Source organism: Stigmatopora nigra, chromosome 5, assembly GCF_051989575.1.
Source record: "Stigmatopora nigra isolate UIUO_SnigA chromosome 5, RoL_Snig_1.1, whole genome shotgun sequence".
Classification (NCBI taxonomy): Eukaryota; Metazoa; Chordata; class Actinopteri; order Syngnathiformes; family Syngnathidae; genus Stigmatopora; species Stigmatopora nigra.
Window position 1 is genome coordinate 5,263,605 of NC_135512.1, and position 24,596 is coordinate 5,288,200.

Sequence of the window (24,596 nt, forward strand, 5' to 3'; positions counted from 1 at the left end):
ATAACGCAGTTTATGTGCATTTTGGCCAAAATTATGAATGTTTAAGCAAATGTGCCTGTAATTGTTGATATTACAATGCATAGAAACATGTATTGAATGTGAAAAAATAAAAGTCGGACCATGGTTTGGGCCTATATTTGTGGAGTCCATTTGAATGAATTATTTTTCCAAGTTGGAATCATACTCTTAATATAATAAAAATGACATTTAGGGGATTTGTGAAGACTATATCCGCTGCTGTCTAGGCCTCTGTTTGCTGCTGCAGTAGTTTTTCCTGGCAGGACTTGGGGTGCTTGAGTCCTGAGAGCTGGGGGGCACCCTGAGCTGAGCTCTCAAACTTGGTAGTTGTGGGGGGTTGTGTGTGTTCACATAGGTTGCACATGGTGATTCTAAAAAAAATAAAAAATAAAAAACATGAAGAAATATGGTCATTAACTCACCAATAGACATACATAAAAGAAAAAAAATACACATCTTAGATTGTCAATCTCAAAGGGAGTGAAAGATTAGTCATTAAAATTTGATAAATAGTCACACACAAAAAAATACTGACTTCAGAAGGCTTTATATGTCATATATACTGTATGAAATTTGAATATTGGGGCTTTTGAATGAGATAAGTTAGAATTATTGAATTGGGGAGACTTTGAAAAGACGCCAGAAAGTGGTTGTTTAATGTGTTTTACTCCCTTTGTCTGTTTTTTTATTTATTTATGTTGTATTCACATATTCTGAACTGTTTCGACTGACATTTTTTTACTTGCTTAGCAGTGTGGTTAGCGAAAGGAAATCAAGACATTATCTGTCTGCGCTGTTTAACCACAACGAAGTGTAGAGCTCTCATTCTGTGGCATGTCATGTTGCACAAGTACCATGTTGAAAAAAGCTTAAAGGTTAAACTTGAATATTAGGCTATACCTTTGCGTTTACGTCGTCGGATTTGGTGGACACAAAGTGCCAACAGGATCAGCACGATAAGGCCCAACAAGCCAATAGTGATCCACAGCCATAACAGACCCAGCCTTTTGTTTTCTGTGGGCAACATAGGAACGCAGTCTGTAAAAAAACATGACTAATTAGAACTGTCCATTGTACAATTGGCATGAAATTCTGTTTTAAGCGGCCTTAAAACGTTCTTAAGTCTTAAGTCTTGAATTTGACTTGTTTAAAGTTCCTTTAAATCAACTTTTTACGTTTAAATGAATAAAAATCAAACAATTTCTTTCAGAAAGAGATATATAAACATTTTTTTTATAAATAACCAAGCGCTATTTGACAAAATCAGCTCAGTAAAATAAAAAATGCATAAATCTACACTATTGAGTTAAATGCACCAAAATAATAGTTATGTTTAAAAACACATTAATGACTAGCAGAATGACAGCCAATGAAATGCTTTTTTCATTTGATATTAGGTTTAAAAAATTCATTTTTACTGCCAACTATTAATCCACTAATAAACTAAGAACGTTTCACATAGTCGAAAGATCACTTATAGACATTAAGATGTCTCCAAATCATTTTTTGTAGCATCTTAATAGAAATAAATATTAAAATGATCTATATCAGTAGAAACAACAACTACTTGCCAACACACACGTGAATTCCACTGCAGTTGATGACTCTCAAATCTGGAATATCCATATGGATTCGGCAAAAGTACCATCCACTCTGCTTCTGCGTAATGTTCAATAAAGTATAATTGAGAAATTTGTCTTTGTTTTGATTTCGGCTTGACATGCTAGAACAAAATAGTTCCTTAGAGTGGATCAAAGATCCATTTGGGATAAAATGCCAGCATATCTTGAACCTCCTTTCTGTCCAGGTCAGGCGCTCACACAGATTAAGCGAGGAACCCACAGAAACATCCACTCTAACACGGGTTTCATTAAAAATGGCTGAACACTGAGCCGAGGCGGCAACATATACTGTGGAGAGATATCAGAGAAAAGATGTTTTCATTTGCTAAGCTTTTCCGTGACTTAATAATTCCCAATTACAATCATGCATGGAGTATATTGAGTATTTATTCGAGATAATACGCATGTTTTGGGTATTATGGAGGAAACCCAAGTACCCAGAAAAAGGCCACACATGTATGGAGAAATTAAACTAGGGATAAGATATGATACAGAGTCAATTGGGGAATCAAAAACATTGATAACAATAATATCCTTTTCTCATTCTCCCAAAAAATTGGCCAGATATTTTAAAAAAATCATATCATCGCAACTGTTAACCACATTATCAAGTAATTGTACTGTGCATAAAATCCATAAGCAAATTAATTGGGTCTTAAATTTATAATGCCAAGTTTGTACAGATTTTCTGCAGCTTTTAATTTTGCAACACATTAATCCAGACAAGTCCGACTATAATTTAATATTAAAAAAATTCTCACAATTTAAAATTTGTTATTCAGAACATGAGTCAGACTAGAGGAATTTAACAGAAATGTAAAACAGCACAGGAAATTTGTACTTTACAGTTCGTAATTGACAGATAAGATAACCACTAGGCAGATGTGTTAACCACTTGACTAAGAGAGGGGAAATTTTAGGTTTTCTAATAATATTACTGATAAGCAAACACCTACCATTAAGTAACAGCAAGGCAGGTTCCTTCATCCTTTTAGTTTCGAGACAAACTGCAGTCGAAGCCACAAAGCAGCTTTGAGTGCACAAGGAAGTTTCTCAGACTAAAATGTATGCACTGTTAAACAAATGTGAAGCCAATAGCCCACAGTTTTTGTTGTTGTTTTAAATAGAAAAGGTTGTTCTCTACACATTTTTTTAAAAACAAGCAAAGTTTGGGTCCTTTTTTTTTTTTTAAAGAAATTTATTATTAGGCAGACATTTTAAGTGGGAATGGACAAATGTGATGGATGGTAGGCTCAGGTTTAGGCAATCGTGCTTTGCAAACACAAGCTTCTGGACTTTGGTGAAACAATGGCCCGCACACAGGTTCTGGTACATCATTGGGGTGGGGGGCTGGATTCTATGGGGAACAAAATATAATAATAATTCAATGATGCCCACTCAATGTATAAGTCGAATGTCCATTTTGAACTTGCCTTTGGAGGAAATAATTCACAATCAAGTTCTCCAACTTGACTGTGAGTGTTGTAATAGGTAGTTTGGCAAAATACATGATGCTGAAAACAAAGTAAAATATATAATAATTAAATGTGCTAACCCATTAGCATAAATGCTAACTCACAGCTCTGTCAGGACAACGAGGAGTACAGCCCACAAATGAATTCCGAGCCCCCTGAGCACATGAGGTCTCCACCATTGCAAACTTAATCCAGGTCACTGTACCGATAGTCTTGAAAGACTACAACAAGTAGGACAAAAAAGTATTTAAGAAAAAAAGGGCATGGATTAATCAAATGAAAATTAGCAATAAATCACCCCTGTTGTGACATGATCCAATTCCATCAGGGTGAAGTAGTTTTGGCGTTTGTTCTCCCGGTTGAACCTGACCACAGCGTAGTGCACTGCCTCCACAGCGGTTGGGTCATCCAGGGACAACAATTTGGGACAGCTAGGGCAAATAGTGGCCATCTCCTCATTGGAAAATTCTAGCAAGGGAATATTGTGGAGGAAATGAACAATTTTGTTACACGAAAATGGATTGAAATAAAACATTAGTATCCAAATGAGTCTCTAAACTGGCAGAAATGTCTATTTTATATCATTATATAGCAGAAAGTTACCTGGTCGAGTGTGACATTCATGTTTGGTGACTTTGGCAATACCCCATAGGACCCAAAACTCAATGCTGCAGGATGCCACTGCACCCTAAAAACAAAATAGCAAACTCGGTATAATACTTGTTTGTAATATTCTAAAATGAAATGAACACTTACCCGTTCCTCTCGGCTCCAAAGCTCACACTGGTCATCAGGTTTGGGGTTTGTAAAGTGGCATTTGGTCTGTGCCAGCTTTACATTGATATCAATATGACAACCTCCTGATACCTGGAAAGCAGGACAGAAAGAAATATTATTCCAACTTTACCCATTTGTTAACTTGGAGTAATCATTATTCCTCAAAATAATTATTCCAATGCAATAACCTGAAAGTAGTTGATGTTCTGGACCTCCTGCAGCTTGAACCTGAATCCATGTTTGTGATGAGCATTGATATGTTTGACACCAAAGCTCGCCACTGCTGCAGCACTTTCCTTGCTACAGTTTACAGATGGCAAAGAAGCCATTGCAAGAAGTCCAGGAAGAGTTGCAGCAAACCATAGGAGAACCACACCTATCTGATTCACCATGATGACAATTACAAAGAGCAGGAACTGTGAACTACAAACCCACAGGAGTGCTGACAGTAAAAGTAAGGTGGGAATAACGGGCTTTAAGCAGGCCGAGAACTTTTATGACCAATCAGAGTTGGAGGTTAAAAGTCTGACACTTGTGTCTGATTAGTGGTGGGCGTGATTTCAATCAAAAACTTGGTGATGGGTTATTTACATTATTATCAAAACTATTTATATATATATATTTTTAGAATAAAAAGGTTGTTTAACTTGATTTCCCCAATGCTGGGTCATGCATATTAAATATTAATAGGAAAAGCCAAACAACTGTATAGGAGATTTAAAAAATAGTGTGTTTATTTGTGATTTCTGATTTTAAAAAAGTACCACTTTTTGGAATCCCTGCACCTATGTACATGCCTAATGTATTGAATAAATTATTTTTAATTATTAGCAAATTTGGTTGTGGAGTAATGCAAATTATAGGAACAAAAGGGAATATGATACTTTTTAGGATGTAGTATTTATTTCAGTTATTTATTTAAGTCGTTTTGAACAATTTGTTAGTGCAATTTATGAATGTATTTTATTTGGCCAACGCCTATAACGCAATATGACCGCCACATGACGGCGCTCATCTCACTTTGCTCACAGCGCACAGCAGACATCTAGTTTTTCTATGAGATATCTATTATCATCACTACACTGAGAGAGGCGAGTCTACTACCCACAATGCATCCATGACGCATGCGCGGTACGATTTGCGGCCCAAAAGGCGTTGGTGCTCGCTCTGAGTCCGCTCGAAAGATGCGTTGCACCCTGGCAGCATCAGTACCAACTCCGCCGTGCTAATTCCCGGAACGCAGGCCGGATCAGGCGAGACACCGGCGGTGCTCATTTGCAGCTCCACGGGGGCCGTAACCCGGGACGCCAAAATGGGAGACCAGAAGGTAAGCCCGAGCTGGAGGAACAGGTGTTTCCGATTGGGTGAGGACATTGGAGGGCGTAGCATGCAAACTACAAAGAAGTCGAGAACGTGGAGTTTGTTGTCGGATGCATTCCTAAATGATTTAAAACATTACTGCTTAAAATGATTGCTTTTACAACAGAAGATTGCAATGACAGAAGTCATTGTTAAATTGTTGTCGTTGTCACGGACGGGCGGGCCTGCCTGGCTGCGTACAATATGGGCGAAGTCTTGAATCACTGTCTTCTGTCTTCATTCTTTTTAAATGCTAATCGCTTAAGAACGTGTCATCGTTGTTTCTGATTTTGCTTTTGTATATTTATTTATTGTGCTATTTCAATGCGGTTGGTCTACTTCAGTGTCTGCTCAGCTGCATGATTAAATTATGAATGCTCAAATTGCGCATCCTTCCGGACGTGAAGTGGCCTCCTGAGCTCGGGTCAAGTGGCTCCATCCAATCAGGTACAAGAAAATTCCTCACGTGACTGACGGAGCTTCCGAAGAACCGTGACTCACCTAAACGCACCAAAGGCATTTACCGTAATTCACTCCCAATTTGACTTAAATACCCATAGCAGAACCTGGGAAATGTTATTTAACCCTATGCAGGTCACTCATTTACACCCTGGGCTCCATTGACAGAGTAAGGCGTCTAATTCCATCATTTAAAATGGATGTGACGTCTAGCACCGTCAATGGGGCGGAAAGATTGAAATTCACAGTCATTCCTCCTAGGCTAAATTTGTGGTACATCCATGGTTGTCAAAGGCAGATGATGCTTTATAGTGGTATTGATGTCATATAACATTTTATTTTTAAGACAAATATTCATAATAATGTTAATATTATTAATTTATTCAGTCATTGATTAAAAATGTATAAAAATGTGATTAAAAGATCAGATTTTAACTGAAATATTGTAACAATGGCTACTTGACGAATTATGGATTGAATTGTGAAAAGTGTAGTACTCTGAGCCACTGATCCTGATCCACTGTAAATTAGTATGAAATGTGATCCAAATACTTTCATCCAAGCTGTTGTGAGTGTTTCGGTGGCAGAATTGTCAGACACGCATAACGGACAATGATTTTGATCTCCTGTGATTTGTGCCGTGTGGTTTAGTCACATCAGTTTGTCCACTCTGTTGTCAAGTGCTATGTTGGCTTGTTATGCTAGGCACGGAATGGTACCTGCCAGATACAATACTTGTCATTAGTGCTTTACAGTTATCAGTTCCATGGCACAATTACCCTGCAACACGATTTAGTGTATTTTTCCCCAATGGATGTCTGTATTTACCTTTTAATTTTTTTTGTTATAACGCAAAATTGAGGTACACATATTTCTTTCAGGAGTCTCTGCGTAAAATCACGCACACATTGGCCACCAAGAATGAGGAAATCTCTAATTTTGTCTGCACTCTCAAGCAGAGCCTCGACAACTTGGATGTGAGTAAATATGTCTTTGATTCATTAACCCTTAAAGGTGGACAGTTTTAAACTGTCGTCCTTCATTTCTCTATCACCTCCAGGCCAACTCCAACCGAGTCCTGGAGGATCTGGAGTCTGAATTCATTTCCCTCCACTCTGTTCTGGACGAGATGAAGGAGAACATGTTGACGCGCATTAAACAGGAACGCGCCAGCCGCACGTACGAACTACAAGTAAGTCTGCAGAAACTAATGAAAAAAAACATACTACATTACAGCACAATGCCTTTTCTTGAAAGAACAAACCTCACATCACAATTCTTCATCCCTTTGTGTTTTAGAGTCAACTAAGCGCTTGTTCCAAAGCACTGGAAAGTTCAGAAGAGCTGCTTGAGCTAGCCAATCACACACTTTGCTCTTCTGGGACAGATGGCTTCACTCAGGTAAATCTTGCCTGAAAAAGCTGACATGAAATAAAGAAAAGAAAACATTTGTTGTCACCGAGTTGTCCGCAGAATATTTTGATCTAAATATGACTTTAGCCATAATAATGGGTACCAAACTCAGTTTTCTCTTCGCTTCGTATCTCCTCTTTCTGCCTCTTTCCCTCCAGGCGGCCAAAGACATTAAAGATAGGTATTGTACTCAGCTCTCCATGGCTTCCATTCTACATTTATATAACCAGCCATCTCATATGATAGCGTGCATGCGTTCCAACGTGTAGTCACTCCTATCTTAGACAATAGCCACTGTGGTAACTTTCCATTCAAGAGCCTTTTTTTGTGTGGTGTTGTACCGCCCCGTGTCAAGTGGTCCCACCCCCCGTTCTCACTGCCTCCCTGAATGAATGCCCCCTTCCTAGCACCACTTTCAGGATGATGAGCTCAGTGGTAGTCTTGCCTAAATTCATCTCCATGCGTCTTCTGCATTTTGTGACATTCCTCTCTTGTCGGCAGCGTGACGATGGCTCCTGCTTTCCGACTCTCTTTGAAGGCTAAGGCCAGTGACAACATGAGCCACTTAATGGTGGACTTCAGCCAGGAGAAGGTCCTGCTACAGGCTCTTAAGTTTCTTCCAGGTCTGCTTCGCGACTTGTTTGGTTTTACACCCGATACAGTAAACACACTTTATGAATAGGAATGAGCTATGTTGCAAATAGTGGAGAAAACTAAAATGATGCACCTCCCCTAAAAAATAACATTTTCTCGTGTATGCACCTTATTTGTCGCAAAAAAATGATGACTCAATTGAGGGTATGGCTTTCCAGCTTTAACTAGGTCTACATTGTCTTTTTCTGTGTCTGTACTTGCTACTGCTACAAACTGAATTTCCAGAATACGGGATGAATGAAGGTTAATCTAATCTAAATCTAATATATGCACAAATTCACCTTGACATGCACAAAACTGCAATGTCACAAGACAAATTTAAAATAGAGAAAAGATAAACAGATAAAACGCTAAACTAAATTTATTTCGACATCTATGAATGAAATTCAAGAAGAAGAAAAAACGTACCTTGCATAAAACGTGAAAAACTCACTCTTACCTTGGGATGACAAACTTTGACTAGACTATGGACACACTCAAAAAGAGTGGCCTGGACTTAAAATGATAATCTTTTCATTCTTTTATTGTCACAGTTCCAGCCACCCCAGAAATCCAACTGTCCGAGTGTCAAGTGTGCGACAACACGGTTATCGTGGCCTGGACGCTAGCAGAGCCTGACAGCAAAATTGACCACTATATCCTGGAGCATCGGCGTACCAACCACGAGGGTCTACCACGGATCAGAGAAGACTACCCCTGGATGGTTGTGGAGGGCATACGCGAGATGGAGTATACCCTCACAGGTCTGCTTGGGATCAATGAGTCTACAAATGGGACTTGTAGTCAAACATACTTTGCCTATGTTATTGTTTTCAGGTCTGCGCTTTGATACACGCTTCATGACGTTCAGGGTGAGGGCATGTAACAAAGCGGTGGCCGGAGATTTTTCGGAGCCAATCACACTAGAAACCCACGGTGAGTGCAAGAAAAGCCATAAATTTTAAAAAAAACAAAGCTATATGTGTGGTGATGATAAACTATCTTCTCATTGTTTTATCCACCAGCATTCACTTTTAAACTGGATTCGGCGTCGGCCCACCAGAACCTGAAGATAGAGGACCTGAACGTGGAGTGGGACGGAAGCGGAGGAAAAGTCCAGGACATTCGTAAAGAAAAGACTCGAACCAGCTCACCCATGCAGTCTCCAGCTAGGTTTGTCTCAGAAGCCAAAAAGCACTTTATATATGATTGATATGTTTATTTTTTATCCCTTACTGCCTACTATCAATACCTAATGACTATGCCTTCCTGTGTTAAGTTCCCATATTTTCCCCAGGCTTGCGTGGGTTTTCTCTAGGTACTCCACTTGCAGAGTAGGTTGTTTGAACACTCTAAATTGTCCCTACCTATGATTGGTTGTCTGTCTTTTTGTCTCCTTGTTCTCTGCTTTTGGCTGGCCACTAATTCAGGGTAATCCCCACTTGGTGCCCATAGTGGGCTGGGATTGGCTCCAGCACCCCCTGAGACCCTTGTGAGTGAAGTGGTACAAAAAATGAATGCATACTTCACTAAAATCTCATTACTACACTTTTAGGCAGAGTTTTGGCGCCGTCTTGTGGACAGATGTTAATAAAACACCACAGAAATACATCTAGTGAATTATAAATCTGAAATAGCAAACAGTAATCCAGCAAGGCTTCTTTGTAGTGCTAGATAAATTAATCAGATTAAATTTTTGTACAGTGTATGTCAAATCTGTGCACATTTTTACAGGTTTGTTGGTCTAAACAATGTATGCACAAGTTTTGGCAAGAATTTTTTGTGACATGTACTTGACATAAATTTCACAGGCACATGTTATTGTCAAAATTCCAAGTCAACGTTGATCATTTGAGTTATGATGGCTATAACAAGGAACAGGTTATGTCATATTTTGTAACTATTTTTCATTGAACAGGCATTTTCAAGGCAGTTATTTTTTTGTCAATAATAGTATAAAACAACTTTATTTATTATTATTAATCATTACCTAACAGATGTCATCATTAAAATTTTCTTTTACAGGTTGGTAATGAAAACCTGATTTAATAAAAACTTGTGGAAAAATAAATGCCGAGCATGTCAAGAGAGCGCAACAACTTTTTACATGTAGACATAGTCATTAATGAAAAATGTTGTTACAATGTTACATAAGTTTTTTTTTTATTATTGTACAACGCCATGTTTAAAAACTGCAATAAAAAAACCTGCTACATCACTAAATATTGATGTTGCAGGTTTTTTTATTGCAGTTTTTAAACAATGCAATGTACAATAATAAAAAAACCTTATGTAACATTGTAACAACATTTTTCATTAATGACAATGTCTACATGTAAAAAGTTGTTGCGCTCTCTTGACATGCTCGGCATTTGTCTTCCACATTTAAGTTTTTATTAAATCAGGTTTTCATTGGAATCCTGTAAAAGAACAGGATTAGCAGGAACTTCAGATTTGTTAAGCAAATATTGTGATAGATAAATGTATGTCTTCATGTAGCAAGCATTGTCAAGTCAGACATTTTAGGTGAACATTTGTTGATTAGTATTCAGCTATCTATTATTTACATTACAATAATAACATTTTTATAAACCTTTTCATCCACGAATTATTGCTTTTAGGGCAATCAATGATAAAGATTAACAGTTCTCCAAGTTTAGATGAATTGGAGGTTTATTGATGGTGTCAATGTCATGCAATGATAATGTTAAGAAAAAATACGGAGGAAAAAAAATCAACTTTCCTACTTGTAAATATTTAAACATTTTATGGGCAAATTATGGGTCATGACAACATTTACCCAACATCACAATTTTGTCTCTTGTGTCACCAAGGTCAGCCCTGATGTCGCCAAAACGAGTACCAGCAACCCGTCCTAATCGAGATCGCTTCACAGCCGAGTCCTACACCGTTCTCGGTATGGTGAAAAATGAGCGGTAAGAGATCGAGATGATTGACAGTGACCTTGCAATCTTCCTCCCCGGTAGCCGACACGACCATCGATGCCGGCCAGCAGTACTGGGAGGTGCGCTTCGACAAGGAGAGTAAGGCCTTCGCCGTGGGCGTGGCCATACGCAGCCTGGGCCGCTTTGACCAGCTGGGGAAGAGCAGCGCCTCCTGGTGCATCCATCTGAACAACTGGCTTCAGCAGAGCCTCACAGCCAAGCACAACAACAAGGCCCGGATACTGGACTGTCCCATCCCAAGCAGTATAGGAGTCTACGTCAACTACGATGAAGGTACTTTAATGTGCCACGTTCTCACTGTGACGTCATTAAGAATGGTGGTTTTATAGGATTACAAAGAAGGGTAATTATTGATGAACCTATCACCTCCAAATTTACTACATTTTCTTCAAATTTGACTCCTACCAGATTACAAAATATTAATGAAGGTACTTTAATGTGCCACATTCCCACTGTGACATAGTTCTATAGGAGGGCCTCCATATTTACTACATTTTCTTCAAATTTGACTCCTACTAGAGTACAAAATATTGACAAAAGTACTTTAATGTACTTTAATGTGCCACTTTCCCACTGTGATGTCGTCTTATAGGAGGGCTTCCAAATTTACTACATTTTCTTCAAATTTGACTCCTACCAGAGTATAAAATATTGAATCTTGAAACTTTTCGAATATTTTTGTATCATTTTTTTAACATAATGATTTGGGACTTTCACAGAAAAATCCATGTCTCTTTTTTCATGAGACAGTAAGACTATGTCAACAGTGAAGTGTAAAAAAATCCAACTAATTATCATTATACTCTTAAAATCTAATGCCGTCTGATTTAATGTATTAAGTTAACAAAAGTTTAAGAGCCACCATTCAACAAACAACAACAAATGAAAAACAATTCCAAAGAAAAACCTGCAGCGTGAAAGCAGTTATTAAGTGTCATTATTATCTGTCACTTTAGATAGACAGTCCATAAGAAGCACTCATTCATCTCACCCAGGGCCGTGTAACATTATCTTTTGTTACCGCCTACATGTAATTTTTCATTGTCATTTGTTTCAGTCGTCATCTGTTGCTGCAGATAATGCAGCGGAGTCTTTACGGAACTTCTTTCGTAGATGCCGTGCATAGTTACGGGACGGTCCCTTGATTGGCAACTTCAATTCCAAAGTTTAATATTCACATTTGTAGTATGCTGTATCATAGTCATTTTTTCTCCCTCACTGTTGAACACTTTAAAGTTTAAACTGTCCGTAAATTGAAACCCATCGGCGTGAATATTGTGTGAGAGACACTTAGTGCCTGAGGTGGTGATTTGAAGGTCGAGATAGGAGGCTGGAAAATGAGTTCAGAGCTTAATTATGTAGATGCGAACTAACTAGTTTGGCAGATTTTGAAAAGTCCCTCAAAAAAGAACGCAATATTGATTTTTCAGGGGTTTCTTCTTATACACTTGCCGTAAGGGAAACACCCAGAAAATTACAAACATTGTGCACTGAAAAAGTACATTTCAAATGCCTAGTAGTATTATGATGTTATACAATCAAAAATTATAGTTTAAAATTCATAAAAGTTAAAATCAGACCAAAAATATATATATTTGGATAATTATTTAGCCTTAATACTGTTTACATCAACATTGTTGACGATTGGTCGCTTAATTAGCATATTCCATCCATCAAATAGTATTGCCTGCTAGTGTTATGATGTTATACAATGGTTAAAAATTATAGTTTGGAATTCATAAAAGTTGAAATTGGACCCAAAAATATATTTTGATGATTATTCAGCCGTCATAATGTTTACAAAATTTGTTGATAATTGGTTGCATAATTAGTATATTCCATCCATCAAATATTATTGCAGCAATGGTTTTCCCTTCATTCAAAAATGTCATTTTTCAAAATTGATAACAGACAAGCCTCCTGTCAATCAAAAAAAAAAAGTCAAATCCTGGACTCAGTGACATTTCAGATGCCAACTCATCACATAAGCGTGAATAACATACTCCCCCTGACTAAACTACTCGGACATCATTGTTCTTTTATTCCCGTTTTGTGCCACTAGGCGTTCTCTCCTTCTTCAACGCCAAAAGCAAGCAACTGATGCACACCTTCAGGACTAAGTTCCAGCAGCCGCTCATCCCAGCATTCATGGTGCGTTTAAATCCCCCTCTCCAACAGCCAACCACAGCCTCCACCAATCTGCATTTCCTCCATTTTGCAGGTCTGGAACGGTAGCTTCTCGGTGGTGACGGGCCTGCAAGTCCCTAGCGCGGTGCAGAGCGGTCAAAGGAAGAACAGCGGCACCAGCAGCTCCAACGCCAGCCTAACCTAGCCCACCCTCATCGCACCTTAGCGCCACCCTTGCATGCCTACATTTGCCGGCGATGTAACTCGCCCACCACGGCACACGAGTTGGCCTTCTTACGGCTCTACTCGACCAGCCGACGCCGTCCTACCACTTAGCGCTGGCCGCTGCCCTTCTTCCCAAAGTCCTCTTTCACTCTCTCCCCGTGCCTTTCTTCTCATTTCCACTTTGCCGCTGCGAGAGAGACGCCCTCCCCATTTCATGTTTGAGTCTCATGTGTTAACATCTAGATCAGTGTTACGTGTGTCGGTCTATTTAACCCAAATTAAAAAATATAGTCCAAAATAGAACTAGTGGTGTCAAACTCACGGGCCAAAATTAATCCCAGTTTGATATCATGTGGTCCATTTTATTTTTGGACCGGAAAATTAACTTTCTTGTCGCCATTGAGGGCCCTAGGCGTCCAATTTTGTCGTGAGGGGTAAATTATCATCTATTATTGTCAATAGTAGGAATTGAGTTAATATTGCTTCATTTTTTTCCTCCTCTTCCATTTTTGGGTACTTACAGGTATAACTTTCAGTAAACTTTGGAGCATTTTCTATAAATTTTGAAGGACTTTTTGTTCGTTTGTCGATCCTAGCTAATTTTAGGGCATTTCCTGACTACTTACTGTTGGTTTTGGTGCATTTTAAGGTTCCCTATTTGCTGTTTTGATGGAAGGGGGCAAATAAACCAATGAGATTGCAGATAGGACATTGAGCAAAGTGTAATTGATCACTCAACTTACTAAAATCTGGTTTTGCATCGCTCTTGTTGGGAAAAATGAAAGCATTTAATCATGTACGTATAGTATGGATGAATTATAAAGTGCGAGGGCGCGTTTGACACCCCTGAATTAGAACAATAGTATGAAGTGAAATCTTTCTAATCACAATGCAAACCCTACTTTCATTGAATCCGACTTGAAACAGCTCAGGCGTAACGCTCATATCTTTCATTTTCAGGTGCTTTACAGTCTTTATCTTTTAGGTTTTAAATGATGTTTGAACTGATATGTTTTAAACTTCATGTCAAAAGCCTCTTTTACACAAAAGGCCTGGCGTGTATCCACTTTTTATCTAAAAAAACAGAGTCCGTGATATTCCCTCAAGTGTCGTTAACAACAAACACTGTTGTGTCCATAACAATGTTTTTGTTTTCATTTTTTCAGGGGGCGGGGTCACTCGCATCAGTCACAGCTTATTGGGTGACACATTGAAGATGGTAACAAACAGGTCATCAAAAAAAAACTATTGTGGGCTTATACATGTCTTGTGATTAACAATGGTCAATTTTCATCATTTTCAGGGTTTCTTGGTCTGTCAACACTTATACAGAAAACCTGAAATCATCATTAAAAAAGGTACATGAATACATTTTTCAAAAGCATTTACAATATTGCCAGATTTTTATCTCAATAATTCTTAGTGGAAATGTTGTTAATCTGCTCCCCCTTAAAATTTTAATATTAGGAAAATTACATTTCATAATAATGTGCTTGATTAAAAAAAATACAAAATGTTACTTAAATAGACATTAAAATAATAGATTTTTTTAATTTAGTAAAAACAATGTAGTAAATCCAATTAAAATAAGAAAACACTTTCTACATCCATTATATTGAAAAAAATATGCTTTTCATTGAGCCGTCCAAATCTCAATTTATCACTGCAACATTAATATTCCTTCAATGCAACATTTAATATCATTTGTCTACTCATATTGCTGCACTGTTTGTGTTCAGTCCAACAATTAAGGGCTATATATTTGTATAACTGCTTTAATTTGTCATAAAACTGCAACACGGACTGCTATCTTCAAACTTTTTATGACCATTACAATGAATATCACACTCATTTCCAAGTGCTATTTACTGTGAATTATTATTGCCACCAAACAACACTCCTATCTTACGTTGTCATGCCGACTGACATCTAGAAAAACCTGAACTTGTCTCACATATCTGAAACCAACCCAAGGTGGAAAATTCTTTCTTCCAGGCAGTGTAAAAAGGGGCGTTAGTCAATCTTTTATGCTTATTGGGCTCATCATGGTTTCCTTGTAGCATCAGTTTGTCTAAAAATTCGAAGCATTGTATATCTTTACAAGAAGTGACGCTTTAAAAAAAACACTAGTCATCTCACCAAACGTCATTCCTTCTTATCAACGCATAAGATTTGTCCGCATGTGTTAAAGTGGCGTGTAGGTAAACTCCGTTGGGTGTGCGAAAGCTGAGTAGAATGCTGGATTTTTTTTGCGTACGTTTGCGAGCGTTTTTCACGTGTTGACCCGCTTTGACCTCTTCAATTATGTCCCCTTTCTTTATGGGCCTAGAAAAATGTACATGTAAATGCTTTAAAGAAGCACCCTGCAGGGATTATTTGAGTTTTTTTGTTTTTTTTCCGCACGCTAACCAAATTCCACAACATGTGCTGTAAATACTTTGAAATATTCACCTGTCCACAACTAGTGAAGTAATAAAAAGTTGTCTCCGTCCGTGTATTCTTGACAATGGAAGAAAATTGAATCCATTAATAAATGAGTCACTTAAGTCATTGACTGTGGTGGAATTAATTGGATGTCAATGGCAAGCAATGAGTTAAATATTACAGGAGAAACTTGGCTTTGTTAAGTATTCAGTTTAGGTTCATTTTTATTAACATGGTAGTTCTTTATAATGATAAAAATTATAAAAGCTTATGGCTGTAATATCATTTTCAGTATACATAAAGGTATTCAAAAAATACATTTAATGAAATAATATCGGTATTAATGACACTGCAATGAGTTGAATTTTACAGAAAGGGTCTGGTATTCAGTTTAGGTTCAATTTTTTTACCATTGTAGTTTTTTACTATGATATTTTTTTATTTTTATAAAAGCTTATGGCTGTAATATCATTTTCAGTATAAAGGTATTCGAAAAATACATTTAATGAAATAATAGTGGTATTAATAAGACTTGTTTTGTCATTGTTTGATGATTTTTATTTTAATTGACGATTTTTTTCTGAACCATGGCAATACAGGTAATATTTTGCTGTACATTGGTACTTTCTGGCTCCTGAATTTACTTTTTCTGTCTACAATTTGCCTAAATGAAGAAATCAGGCAGAATTAGAAGTGAATTTTTCAATGTAAAAATTTATTGTTATATATACAGTCCAACAATTTAACAACAAAACATTAATCAAATAATACACGGGCAATATTTAATTATTTCATCTGCCATTCCGTGTAGAGGTTGTTGGAGCCTATCCCAAGTGGGAATCGATCCCGCGCTTGCCCACATTGAAGTCAGGCGAATTATCCACTACCTCATCAGGTGGCAGCAATATTTGATATACACATATGTACATATTATGTACAAAAAGCTAACAGCAGCAGCTCGTGAGGGACACCGTCGGGGGAGGCGGGAAAGTGCAGTTGGTCGTCATGGCGACGGGGGTACCGTCAGAGACGTTCACATTGATAGGTTGCGGAGGTCGTTGAGGTCACTTTGGGTTCTTCTCGAACTTTTGCATGAGTTCTGAGATGGCCGCTAAAATGACAAAGATAGAGTTTCACATTGACAACTTCATGGTATTTTCACACGGAGTCGACAGTCGTTCATGTGCCAAAATACGTGCCAAAATGCGTATCAATTTATTTTGACGTGCCAAAATATGTGTCAAATTATTTTGGCGTGCCAAAAACTGAAAATTAAGTATGTGAGCCCGAATCAAAAATAAAAATGATAGAGGATTTTCCTTAAATATTGTATTTTCTTCGATATTTTCTCATTGTTTTTGAAAGATCTGAAAAAAAAACTGATGTGAAAAAACAAATCAAACCCACTTTTGGGCGCAAATCTTACTGTGAAACTTTTTGGGGTGAGCGTTTATTCATATGAAATTGAATTTCGGAATATAATCATGTTGTTGTTTTTTTTAAAAAATGCGTCTCGTCTACATTTCCATAGCGATAAAACACATACCGTTTATGTTGGGCTCTGTCTGGTGCTTCATTTTGTTATCCTTGGTGTGTGAGGCCTTGAGGGTGGGCGACGGTGTTGATGGCTGAGTTTTGCGAGGGGCGGGGGTCGGCGTTTTTAGCTTTTTTCGAGTCGCCTCTTTAGTGTCCGGCGACGTGCCTTTTGCCGTCACTTTTGCATCTGCCGTCAAAGTATATGCCGAAGCTTTTGGCAATTTCTTTTTGGTTTCTGACGTTGGCGCTTTGGGCAATTTCCCAGCTGCTTCTTTGGCTTCTGACGTTGGCGATTTGGGCAACAATTTCCCAGCTGCTTCTTTGGTTTCTGACACTGGTGCTTTGGGCAATTTCCCAACTGCCTCTTTGGTTTCTGGTTCTGGGGAAAGAGAAAATGACATTAAATTGAAGCATTTGTTAGCAAAGATTCTGTAGAAGTGAAATGAGTTAAGCCCTTTTATTGTGTATGTTTAACCCTTAATGGCGTCCAATCTATTTTGACTGGGAGGATGGATTGGACGCCAAACGCACAGTCAATGGCAATTAAACGTGAGCATTCACAATCAGTCGTTCTAGTTGAAATGAATTGGGCGTTTTTCAACGTCAAAAATAAATGTACAAATCTTAGGTCATCTATTGTTATGATTGGCCATTTCTTAAGTATATTTTAGTCATTTTAATTGGTTTAATTACCTTTGAATGTCTGTCTGTTGTTTTTATTTGGGTATTTGCCTTAAAGACAAATTAAGAATGAATAAAGAGATTCTTAAAGATTTTTTTCAGATAACAGATGATGCGGTGACATTTTGGGGTCATGGGGTCAGAGAGGTTATAAAAATGATGAAAAAAGATCTGGATGGAAAATAAAAGTGACTCACCTGGGGATGGCTCCATGGTGGAATTCTCGTGAACTGTTAAGATTGAAAGAGGTAAATCAAGATGAGATGAAAAATGAAGGCAAACCCGTTAAAGGCGACTGAGAGACGGCAGGTACTCACTGTCTTCGTTCACATAGACATTTTCTTCTTGCTCTCCACTTGGCAATCTTAACAAAGCTGTTTGGGAAAATAAAAGTATCATTAGTCTGCAAAGCTGCCAATCGGTGACAAGATTTTCAGTCCAAATACAACCACAATTATAATAGGAATCAATTGTTATGCACAATGTTTTGCAGAAACTGCTATTTTGGTATTTGTTTTTAAAAGATGGGTTTGATGTGTGTTTTTTTACAGAGTGATTTTATCATAAAGGATTTTTTTTGGGGGTGAGTTTTTGGTCCGCATTTTTATTCTGGGAAAAGAGAGATGGACACTAATAATTTATTTAAATTGTATTTACAATTTATTTTTAAAGTAAACTGGAATGAAACTAACAAAATATATTAAATAAAAAGACACCTTAGATTTAATTTAATTGTAGTTTTGAGGGAGAAAAAAAAACAATTCCAACTCATTCTTGGGTGGTGTTTTTAACCAAAAAAAATGTAAGAAACTATGTGGTGTTAACAGAGATTTTTTTTACGATGTGCTTTGTTATTTATATGAGTGTGTGTTTCCTTCTCTTTTTGTACCTTGCTTACGTTGAAACCCTTGCGGTGGAGCATGCACGGAGGAATTGGCACCACGTACTCTCCTCTCTCCATTTTCATCATTCAAGCTGACGTAATCTACAAACGCCCCCAAAAAATCAAGTCATAAAGAGAAAGGGACGCTGCAAAAGGTAAAGATTTGGAGAAGACTTACAAATATTTTTCTCATAGGTTTCCTCCCTCACCAGAGTCTTCAGAGCTCCTTCTGTGGCTTCCAAAAAGTAATTGACAACTTCGTGCAATGAGGTACATACAACCTGCAATTACACACAAACCCACGTCACTCATCTTTTGTGTTTAATTAGCCAGTCAAAATTGGCTGAGACAAAAACCCCATAAATATTGTTATGTAATGCATTTGATTCAAGCTATTTTTTTTCCTTAAGATAGATTCTTGGTGTAAAATTTCTTTATCAAAATTTCCAGTTCTTTTGTTACATGAATTTTCTTAAATCAATTTAAGATTATTATTTTTTGGACTATCAAAAGACATTCATTTAATCCATTGCTTACTGATGATGTCATTTTGTTTGCTGCCAACTCTCCCAGGCAAAATGGATTGGATGTCTAATGTCAATAGTGATAAAATATTAGTAATGGAGTATTAGCAAGCTGTTGCTTTAAATGAATTGAAGTTAAATACAATGAAAAGAAAGTAACAACTATACAGTGTCACTTGTTACTCCATTAATTTAGTTTTTATGAACATCATACACAATGTAATTATTCTAATTCCCAATAATTCTCTGCTTTTCCATATCACAACACAGAAAAAAACATTGCATTCATGTCTTATTCCAAGTCATCTATACTGCAGAGCTAAAAATACACTCAATTTTTCATCGAAAGTAGAGAAAGTGAAAAATCAAAACACGTATTGGCTAAAAGAAATATGTGAGGCACAACCCATAATTTGCCTAACCCTTTCCAAAGTACTCAAACACTGTTCAACCTTTTTATAACATGGAAAATAACTCTTTGCGTTTCTCTTGTCAGCCATTAAAGTTTCAAGAGTGGACTTACAGGATTATCCACGTCAATGCTGAAGCGGTCATCCTGCGCGGGACTCACGTGGTAATGTTTGAAGATGGGCCTAACAATTCGACAAGGTATGACAATCGGGTTATTAATATCGCCGATACAAACACTGAGGCGTGGGGTGGAATGTCAACATACCCGTTCATTTCTTCTCTGGTGCTGATGGCAAAACCGTTGCCGTTTCGACTTCGTCTTAGCAGCAGATTTCCTCGGCTGATCTCTTTCTGCAGCAAAAGTTCGGCCTCCACGCGGGTTACCGGGTGGAAACAGCTATGGGATGGACCAAATCCTTTATTAAAGATTGCTATCATCCTAACAATGGACAACAAGAAGATAGAAAGCAATAAAATGCAGTTATTCAAGACCAATACTGATTATTAGTAACTAGAGGAGGCCTTAAACCGATATTTGGAGCTGATAACTGATATCTGCAGCAAAAGTGTTAAAATTGGTTGGGGAAAAATAATCAGTTGATTTATATTGCACACACTAAAAATGGATCCAAACTGCGACCGTGTCAGTCGTACAAGTACAATCGAAACTAGAAAAATTGTGCCATGTTGTTGCGGCTTGAAAATTCAGGTGAAAAATAGCTGGCGCTGTAATTTGCAAAACATTCACTGACGTGAAGCATATTAAGTATGTAGACTAAGTGGCTTTTTAGTAGTATGAATGAGTTTTAATTGTTGTTTAGTTGCTGTGCCAACAGAAAATACACCAATTGGGAGAGGAGGTGTGTATTTGCAGTACAGTTTAATGATATGTCTTTCTTTCTCAAGAAGAGACATTAGTTGTCTTTCTTTGCGGAGTTGGTGTGTATGTGTGTGTGTGTGTGTGTGTGTGTGTGTGTTTGCAGATGGTGAATGTTATGTACATTTTTGTTTTGTCGAATTCCCAATACAAAACTGATATTTAAAAATCATATTCATTGCATTTTTAAAAAATGTCATCAAAGCGATTAAACATAATTCATTAATATTGTAAGGGAAGATACATTTTGTGCAATAATGCAGTTGCATGAGGGAAAATAAATATTTCATCATGAATTTTCATGATGTATTTGTAGAGAATGTAGTATTTTTGATAGCAGGCTAATATAGAGACATACCTTTATCACAACGTTACGCGATAAACGAAAAAAACGCAAAGTAGAATCACCCCAATTCAAAAAATATATATATTACTATTAATTTTTTACTTCAATGCTGAGTCTTAGTAGCAATTGGAGGACAGGGAAGTGGTTTCGGTTGCGAATTTCAGCGTAGATTTTCATTTTTTTTACTTTAATAAATATAAATAACCCCCCAAAAATTCCCCCAGAAAAAAAAACCGTGATGTAGTGAAGTCGTGATATTTGAGGGATTACTGTACTTAGCACAGCAGTACTTACTTGGGCATGTCTGGTGAGAAGTCTCCGCCTGGAACCGGAGAATGCTGTTGAACATGGTGTAGTCTCTCTTTCTCTTTTTTCACTACATCTTCCAGCATTCGTATCTGGCCCGGCAGCAGGTTTAACATGGATGGCACAGATAGCTGTAACGCACACACAACACCGCTATAAAAACCAATGAAGACGGCACGATACTAAGAACGGGTTCTAGAACCAACCTCAGCGACAGATTGAATCAGGCCCTTCCACAACTCTCGATTCTCTGCGTTTGGTGCCTGATGATGAAAAAAAGGTTTCCGTCAAATGCACTTTAATGTTTTTTTCATTTAAACGTATGTATATCTATAAATCTTCCCCCTACGCAGATTTTGACGATGCCCTCTTCGGTCTGAAGGTTCAGTTTGGCTACATCCAAGTTGTGATCCAACGTGTTGTCATCTGCGATGGTGACGAGGCCGTTAAGGTCCAACTTTTCCGTGAACTGTTGAAAAAGTAATGGTATTCATATTTGGGAAGCTGTGATTTCATTTAAATGTTACTTACGTCAGAGTCTCTTTTGTCGTTGTAGAAATACAGCATGTTGCCGCACAGACAAGTCCACATTTTGCGAGATTTCTACAAGACATAAGGTGAGGGAAAAGTATAGAGGTCATGATGTAACTCAACAAAAGGAAATGTAATTGATGACATGGAATAATTCCGTCAAAATGTTTCCACTGATATTGTTTTCTCATAGATTTATGTGACAGCTACTATGTGACAGTTACATTGACAAGACAGTCTTACCAGTTTTGTTTTATGGCATTTTGCTAAAACGCAGCAGATCAACAAAAGCATTTTAAAAAAGTTTTTTTTTTACTTTGTTTTTAAACCAAAAATATTTGGACAAAAATCCTGCAAAATAAATAAAATGTTTCCTAATTTTCTCTTTTAATTGTGAATGTAAATAAATAAATTGGACACATATTTACTAATTTTCTTTTTCATACAAAAAGATTAAAAGTCAAAAAGCAATTATTTCCCCTTTTTTATTAAAAAAAATGTAAATACATTTAAAAATAACTCAATAAAAATATAATATTAAGACTTTTAATCACTATATGAAACTAACCTATGTTTCCCCTTTTTTGATTAAAAAAATGTAAATACATTTAAAAATAACTCAATAAAAATACAATATTAAGACTTTTAATCACTATTTGAAACAATAACGTATGTTTCTTTTTTCAAGATTTTCAAACTTTGACAAACAATGAAATATGACAAAAGCATCCATAAATGCAATATTTACACAATATTATTGTTTTTATCTAGATTAGGGATACACTAAGTATAATTTTAGTAGTATGAAGCTGTGGAGAAATAACTTGAAATTGCAATAGAAACAAAATGACAGCAATTTTTGTTCCAATTATTCCCATTGTCATGTTTGCATAATTTAAAAAAAGCGTACTAGAACCATGAATAATATCCGTGTGTAAACAAGCGATTCATTCTTTTTCTGGCACTCAGCAAATTGCGTGTAATTGCTATTGTTTCCTCGTATAATCTAAAAAGTGATGAAGCAAATGACTTGATATAATTAGTGATACAATTTTAAAGATATTGAGCTAGTTTGAATACCTTTAATTGGGTTAACCCTACATTTGTTATCAGCAATATTTAAACCATATATATTCTGTCAAGTCTATTACAATTTCCCTTTAATTCATCAGGAAAACTCTTATTTTTGGTGATGATTTTTGATAGTTACAAGAAACAATCACCAAAAAGTGCGTCAAATATTTCTCTCATTGTGAATGATGTGTTTTGTGTGAGTAGTTGCCAAATGAAATCAAAGTGAGATGAAATCAAATTAAATCATCTATTATATGATGTTATGATGATTTTCCTTGCATTGTCTTAAACCTTAAACAGAAGATTTAATCCAAATAAAAACCACTGACAACTCCAATGCACTAACAAGACTTTTGTCATCAAATAAAATGACAAAATTTCAAGTAATATGCTAATATTTGAAGTAAACAATATGTTATTTCCTTAAATTTCAAAATATGCCTGTCCCAAAAGCAAAATCTAAATATATCAACATCAGCATCATTATTGTAGTAACTTTTTCAAATATATCACAACTCACAAATGCTGCAAAATTCATTCAAGATGAATAAACATTACACGGAAATACAGGTTTTGACTAGTACGCCCTTTCTCAAAAGTGTTACATTTTAGTTTCATTCTTTGCTGATTATTTAAAATCCTTCAACACTCATTTCAACTGTTTGTGATTTATATGAACAAATACAACGATGTATTTCATAAAACAAAGATGACTACCATTTTCTCTACCTTATCTTTGAAGGAGCGCTTCTCCAAGTAGCCCTCATAGTAGCTCTGCCGCCTATTCATGGTGAATGGAGTCTCCTCAACACTGATACCAAAGCATGACCTCCTCGATTTGATTAAGAAGTCGATTGCAGGGTGAGCAAAGATATACTTTGTATGTTCCTCTCGGCACGTCCCACAACTTCTTTCTTAAATGTGGAAAGTACCTGTTTACAGGCTGGTAAAGTAGGTAGAAAGATGTAGAACTGGAACAACTGGCTTTTCCCTTTATACAAGGGAAGCTTTAAAATAACTTCAGCTTTTTGTCATGTTTTGCATTCGAATTGAAACAAATGCAAATGGTCATTTTGCAATTGCAATTTAAAATGCTGCGATACATGTTATTGTAAAAAAAATCCACTCTTTTGTCAGGATTTTATTTTATTGGAAAATTATTATACAAATGGGTGTTTAGCGGGTTGGCCTCGCCGTTTTGAGATCGAGGGTTCAATCCCAGGTGCGGCCCAGTCTTCTGTGGAGTTTGTGTAGTGTCACATTAAGATCATATATTGTCTATATATTGTATATTGATTCATATATTGTCAGATAACAAAAATATTCTATTTATGAAAATAATTGACACCCGTATTACGTAATGAAATAATTGCGGTTAACTCTTTTTTTTATCAAAAGCTTTGTTTTATGGACTTTATTTCCTCCAAACAGGTTTAATCAAGAAATTACTCAAATGGAACCGGTCTGACAACCCAAAGTTGGCCAAAAGTCAGATATTCATTCTTTATCTTCTACATCGCTTATCCTCACAAGAGTCGCGGGGTTACTGGAATCCATCCCATCTGAATTTGGGCAAAGACTAGAGACTGGTCACCAGTTATTACAGACTGACAACCTTTCATACACTCACAAATCCCCAATCCCACTTTCCTGCAGCGAATTCAGGCGAGTGAACCACTACACCATTAAGTGAGATATTCCAATGTGCAAGGCTTCCTCCCACATACCCAAAAATGTCTCGTTAGTATGATTGGTTGTCCTCTGTCTCCTTGTGCCCTGCGATTGGCTGCCCCCCGGTGCCTGTGGTTCACCCAAATAGACTCCAGCACCCCCTGCGAACCTTTTGAGGATAAGCGGTTCAAAAAATGAATGAATTAATAGTAACATGAGGTTAGGTAAGTCTTAATTTTTGAATGGCTCTCCACTGTA

The 24,596-nt window shown here is 37.0% G+C and overlaps 4 protein-coding genes across 9 annotated transcripts; 1 reads left to right on the forward strand and 3 right to left on the reverse strand.

Moving 5' to 3' along the window:
• Window positions 1–3: 3 nt before the first annotated feature.
• LOC144196560 (uncharacterized) lies at window positions 4–2,804 on the reverse strand. Its single transcript, XM_077716859.1, has 4 exons — window positions 2,597–2,804; window positions 1,590–1,928; window positions 919–1,056; window positions 4–389 (listed from the first exon to the last, which is right to left on the reverse strand). The coding sequence occupies exons 1-4, from the start codon at window positions 2,625–2,627 to the stop codon at window positions 226–228; spliced, it is 672 nt and encodes a 223-aa protein (XP_077572985.1). The 5' UTR covers window positions 2,628–2,804; the 3' UTR covers window positions 4–225.
• A 13-nt stretch (window positions 2,805–2,817) lies between these two features.
• LOC144196557 (antihemorrhagic factor cHLP-B-like) lies at window positions 2,818–4,360 on the reverse strand. The gene is made up of 7 exons (XM_077716851.1): window positions 4,081–4,360; window positions 3,872–3,982; window positions 3,719–3,803; window positions 3,414–3,583; window positions 3,220–3,336; window positions 3,074–3,154; window positions 2,818–2,997 (listed from the first exon to the last, which is right to left on the reverse strand). Exons 1-7 carry the CDS (start codon window positions 4,282–4,284, stop codon window positions 2,845–2,847), a joined length of 921 nt encoding a protein of 306 aa, XP_077572977.1. The 5' UTR covers window positions 4,285–4,360; the 3' UTR covers window positions 2,818–2,844.
• Window positions 4,361–4,996: 636 nt separating this feature from the next.
• fsd1 (fibronectin type III and SPRY domain containing 1) lies at window positions 4,997–24,562 on the forward strand. Of its 6 annotated transcripts, none has more exons than XR_013326354.1 (21): window positions 4,997–5,219; window positions 6,592–6,687; window positions 6,771–6,902; window positions 7,010–7,111; window positions 7,282–7,304; window positions 7,625–7,746; window positions 8,311–8,520; window positions 8,594–8,692; window positions 8,782–8,929; window positions 10,591–10,673; window positions 10,744–10,995; window positions 12,785–12,873; window positions 12,944–14,432; window positions 17,818–18,753; window positions 18,811–18,868; window positions 19,619–19,731; window positions 21,416–21,542; window positions 21,619–21,679; window positions 23,410–23,528; window positions 24,099–24,332; window positions 24,487–24,562. XR_013326354.1 is itself a non-coding variant. In XM_077716850.1 (13 exons), the coding sequence occupies exons 1-13, from the start codon at window positions 5,205–5,207 to the stop codon at window positions 13,052–13,054; spliced, it is 1,482 nt and encodes a 493-aa protein (XP_077572976.1). In that variant the 5' UTR covers window positions 4,997–5,204; the 3' UTR covers window positions 13,055–15,624. The 6 variants fall into 6 exon arrangements, 1 of the variants encoding a protein (XP_077572976.1); XR_013326355.1 differs by having other exon boundaries at window positions 12,944–14,304; window positions 14,378–14,432; window positions 18,635–18,753; window positions 24,099–24,562; XR_013326356.1 differs by having other exon boundaries at window positions 12,944–14,293; window positions 14,378–14,432; window positions 18,635–18,753; window positions 24,099–24,562.
• On the reverse strand, window positions 16,462–23,573 carry LOC144196651 (uncharacterized). The gene is made up of 13 exons (XM_077717008.1): window positions 23,397–23,573; window positions 21,594–21,665; window positions 21,412–21,531; window positions 21,269–21,325; window positions 21,051–21,193; window positions 19,799–19,930; window positions 19,646–19,715; window positions 18,777–18,879; window positions 18,605–18,700; window positions 18,033–18,089; window positions 17,781–17,945; window positions 17,045–17,488; window positions 16,462–16,609 (listed from the first exon to the last, which is right to left on the reverse strand). Exons 1-13 carry the CDS (start codon window positions 23,454–23,456, stop codon window positions 16,563–16,565), a joined length of 1,566 nt encoding a protein of 521 aa, XP_077573134.1. The 5' UTR covers window positions 23,457–23,573; the 3' UTR covers window positions 16,462–16,562.
• Window positions 24,563–24,596: the final 34 nt, after the last annotated feature.

Bases quoted from the DNA above. Each gene is read 5' to 3' on its own strand.
- LOC144196560 (XM_077716859.1), bottom strand. From the start codon at position 2,627: ATGAAGGAACCTGCCTTGCTGTTACTTAATG. The intron at 1,057-1,589 runs GCAAGTAGTTGT...GTTTTTTTACAG, and splicing joins TGGAATTCACGTGTGTGTTG to ACTGCGTTCCTATGTTGCCC. The intron at 390-918 runs GTATAGCCTAAT...TATTTTTTTTAG, and splicing joins CCGACGACGTAAACGCAAAG to AATCACCATGTGCAACCTAT.
- LOC144196557 (XM_077716851.1), bottom strand. From the start codon at position 4,284: ATGGTGAATCAGATAGGTGTGGTTCTCCTATGGTTTGCTGCAACTCTT. The intron at 3,337-3,413 runs GTGATTTATTGC...TACTTGTTGTAG, and splicing joins TGGATCATGTCACAACAGGG to TCTTTCAAGACTATCGGTAC. The intron at 2,998-3,073 runs GCAAGTTCAAAA...TGTTCCCCATAG, and splicing joins GTGAATTATTTCCTCCAAAG to AATCCAGCCCCCCACCCCAA.
- fsd1 (XM_077716850.1), top strand. The intron at 7,112-7,281 runs GTAAATCTTGCC...CTTTCCCTCCAG, and splicing joins GGACAGATGGCTTCACTCAG to GCGGCCAAAGACATTAAAGA. The intron at 8,930-10,590 runs GTTTGTCTCAGA...TGTGTCACCAAG, and splicing joins CCCATGCAGTCTCCAGCTAG to GTCAGCCCTGATGTCGCCAA.
- LOC144196651 (XM_077717008.1), bottom strand. From the start codon at position 23,456: ATGAATAGGCGGCAGAGCTACTATGAGGGCTACTTGGAGAAGCGCTCC. The intron at 21,666-23,396 runs GTAGAGAAAATG...TATGTCTTGTAG, and splicing joins AGCGCTCCTTCAAAGATAAG to AAATCTCGCAAAATGTGGAC. The intron at 18,090-18,604 runs GTACAAAAAGAG...TTTCCCAAACAG, and splicing joins AGGGTTTCAACGTAAGCAAG to CTTTGTTAAGATTGCCAAGT.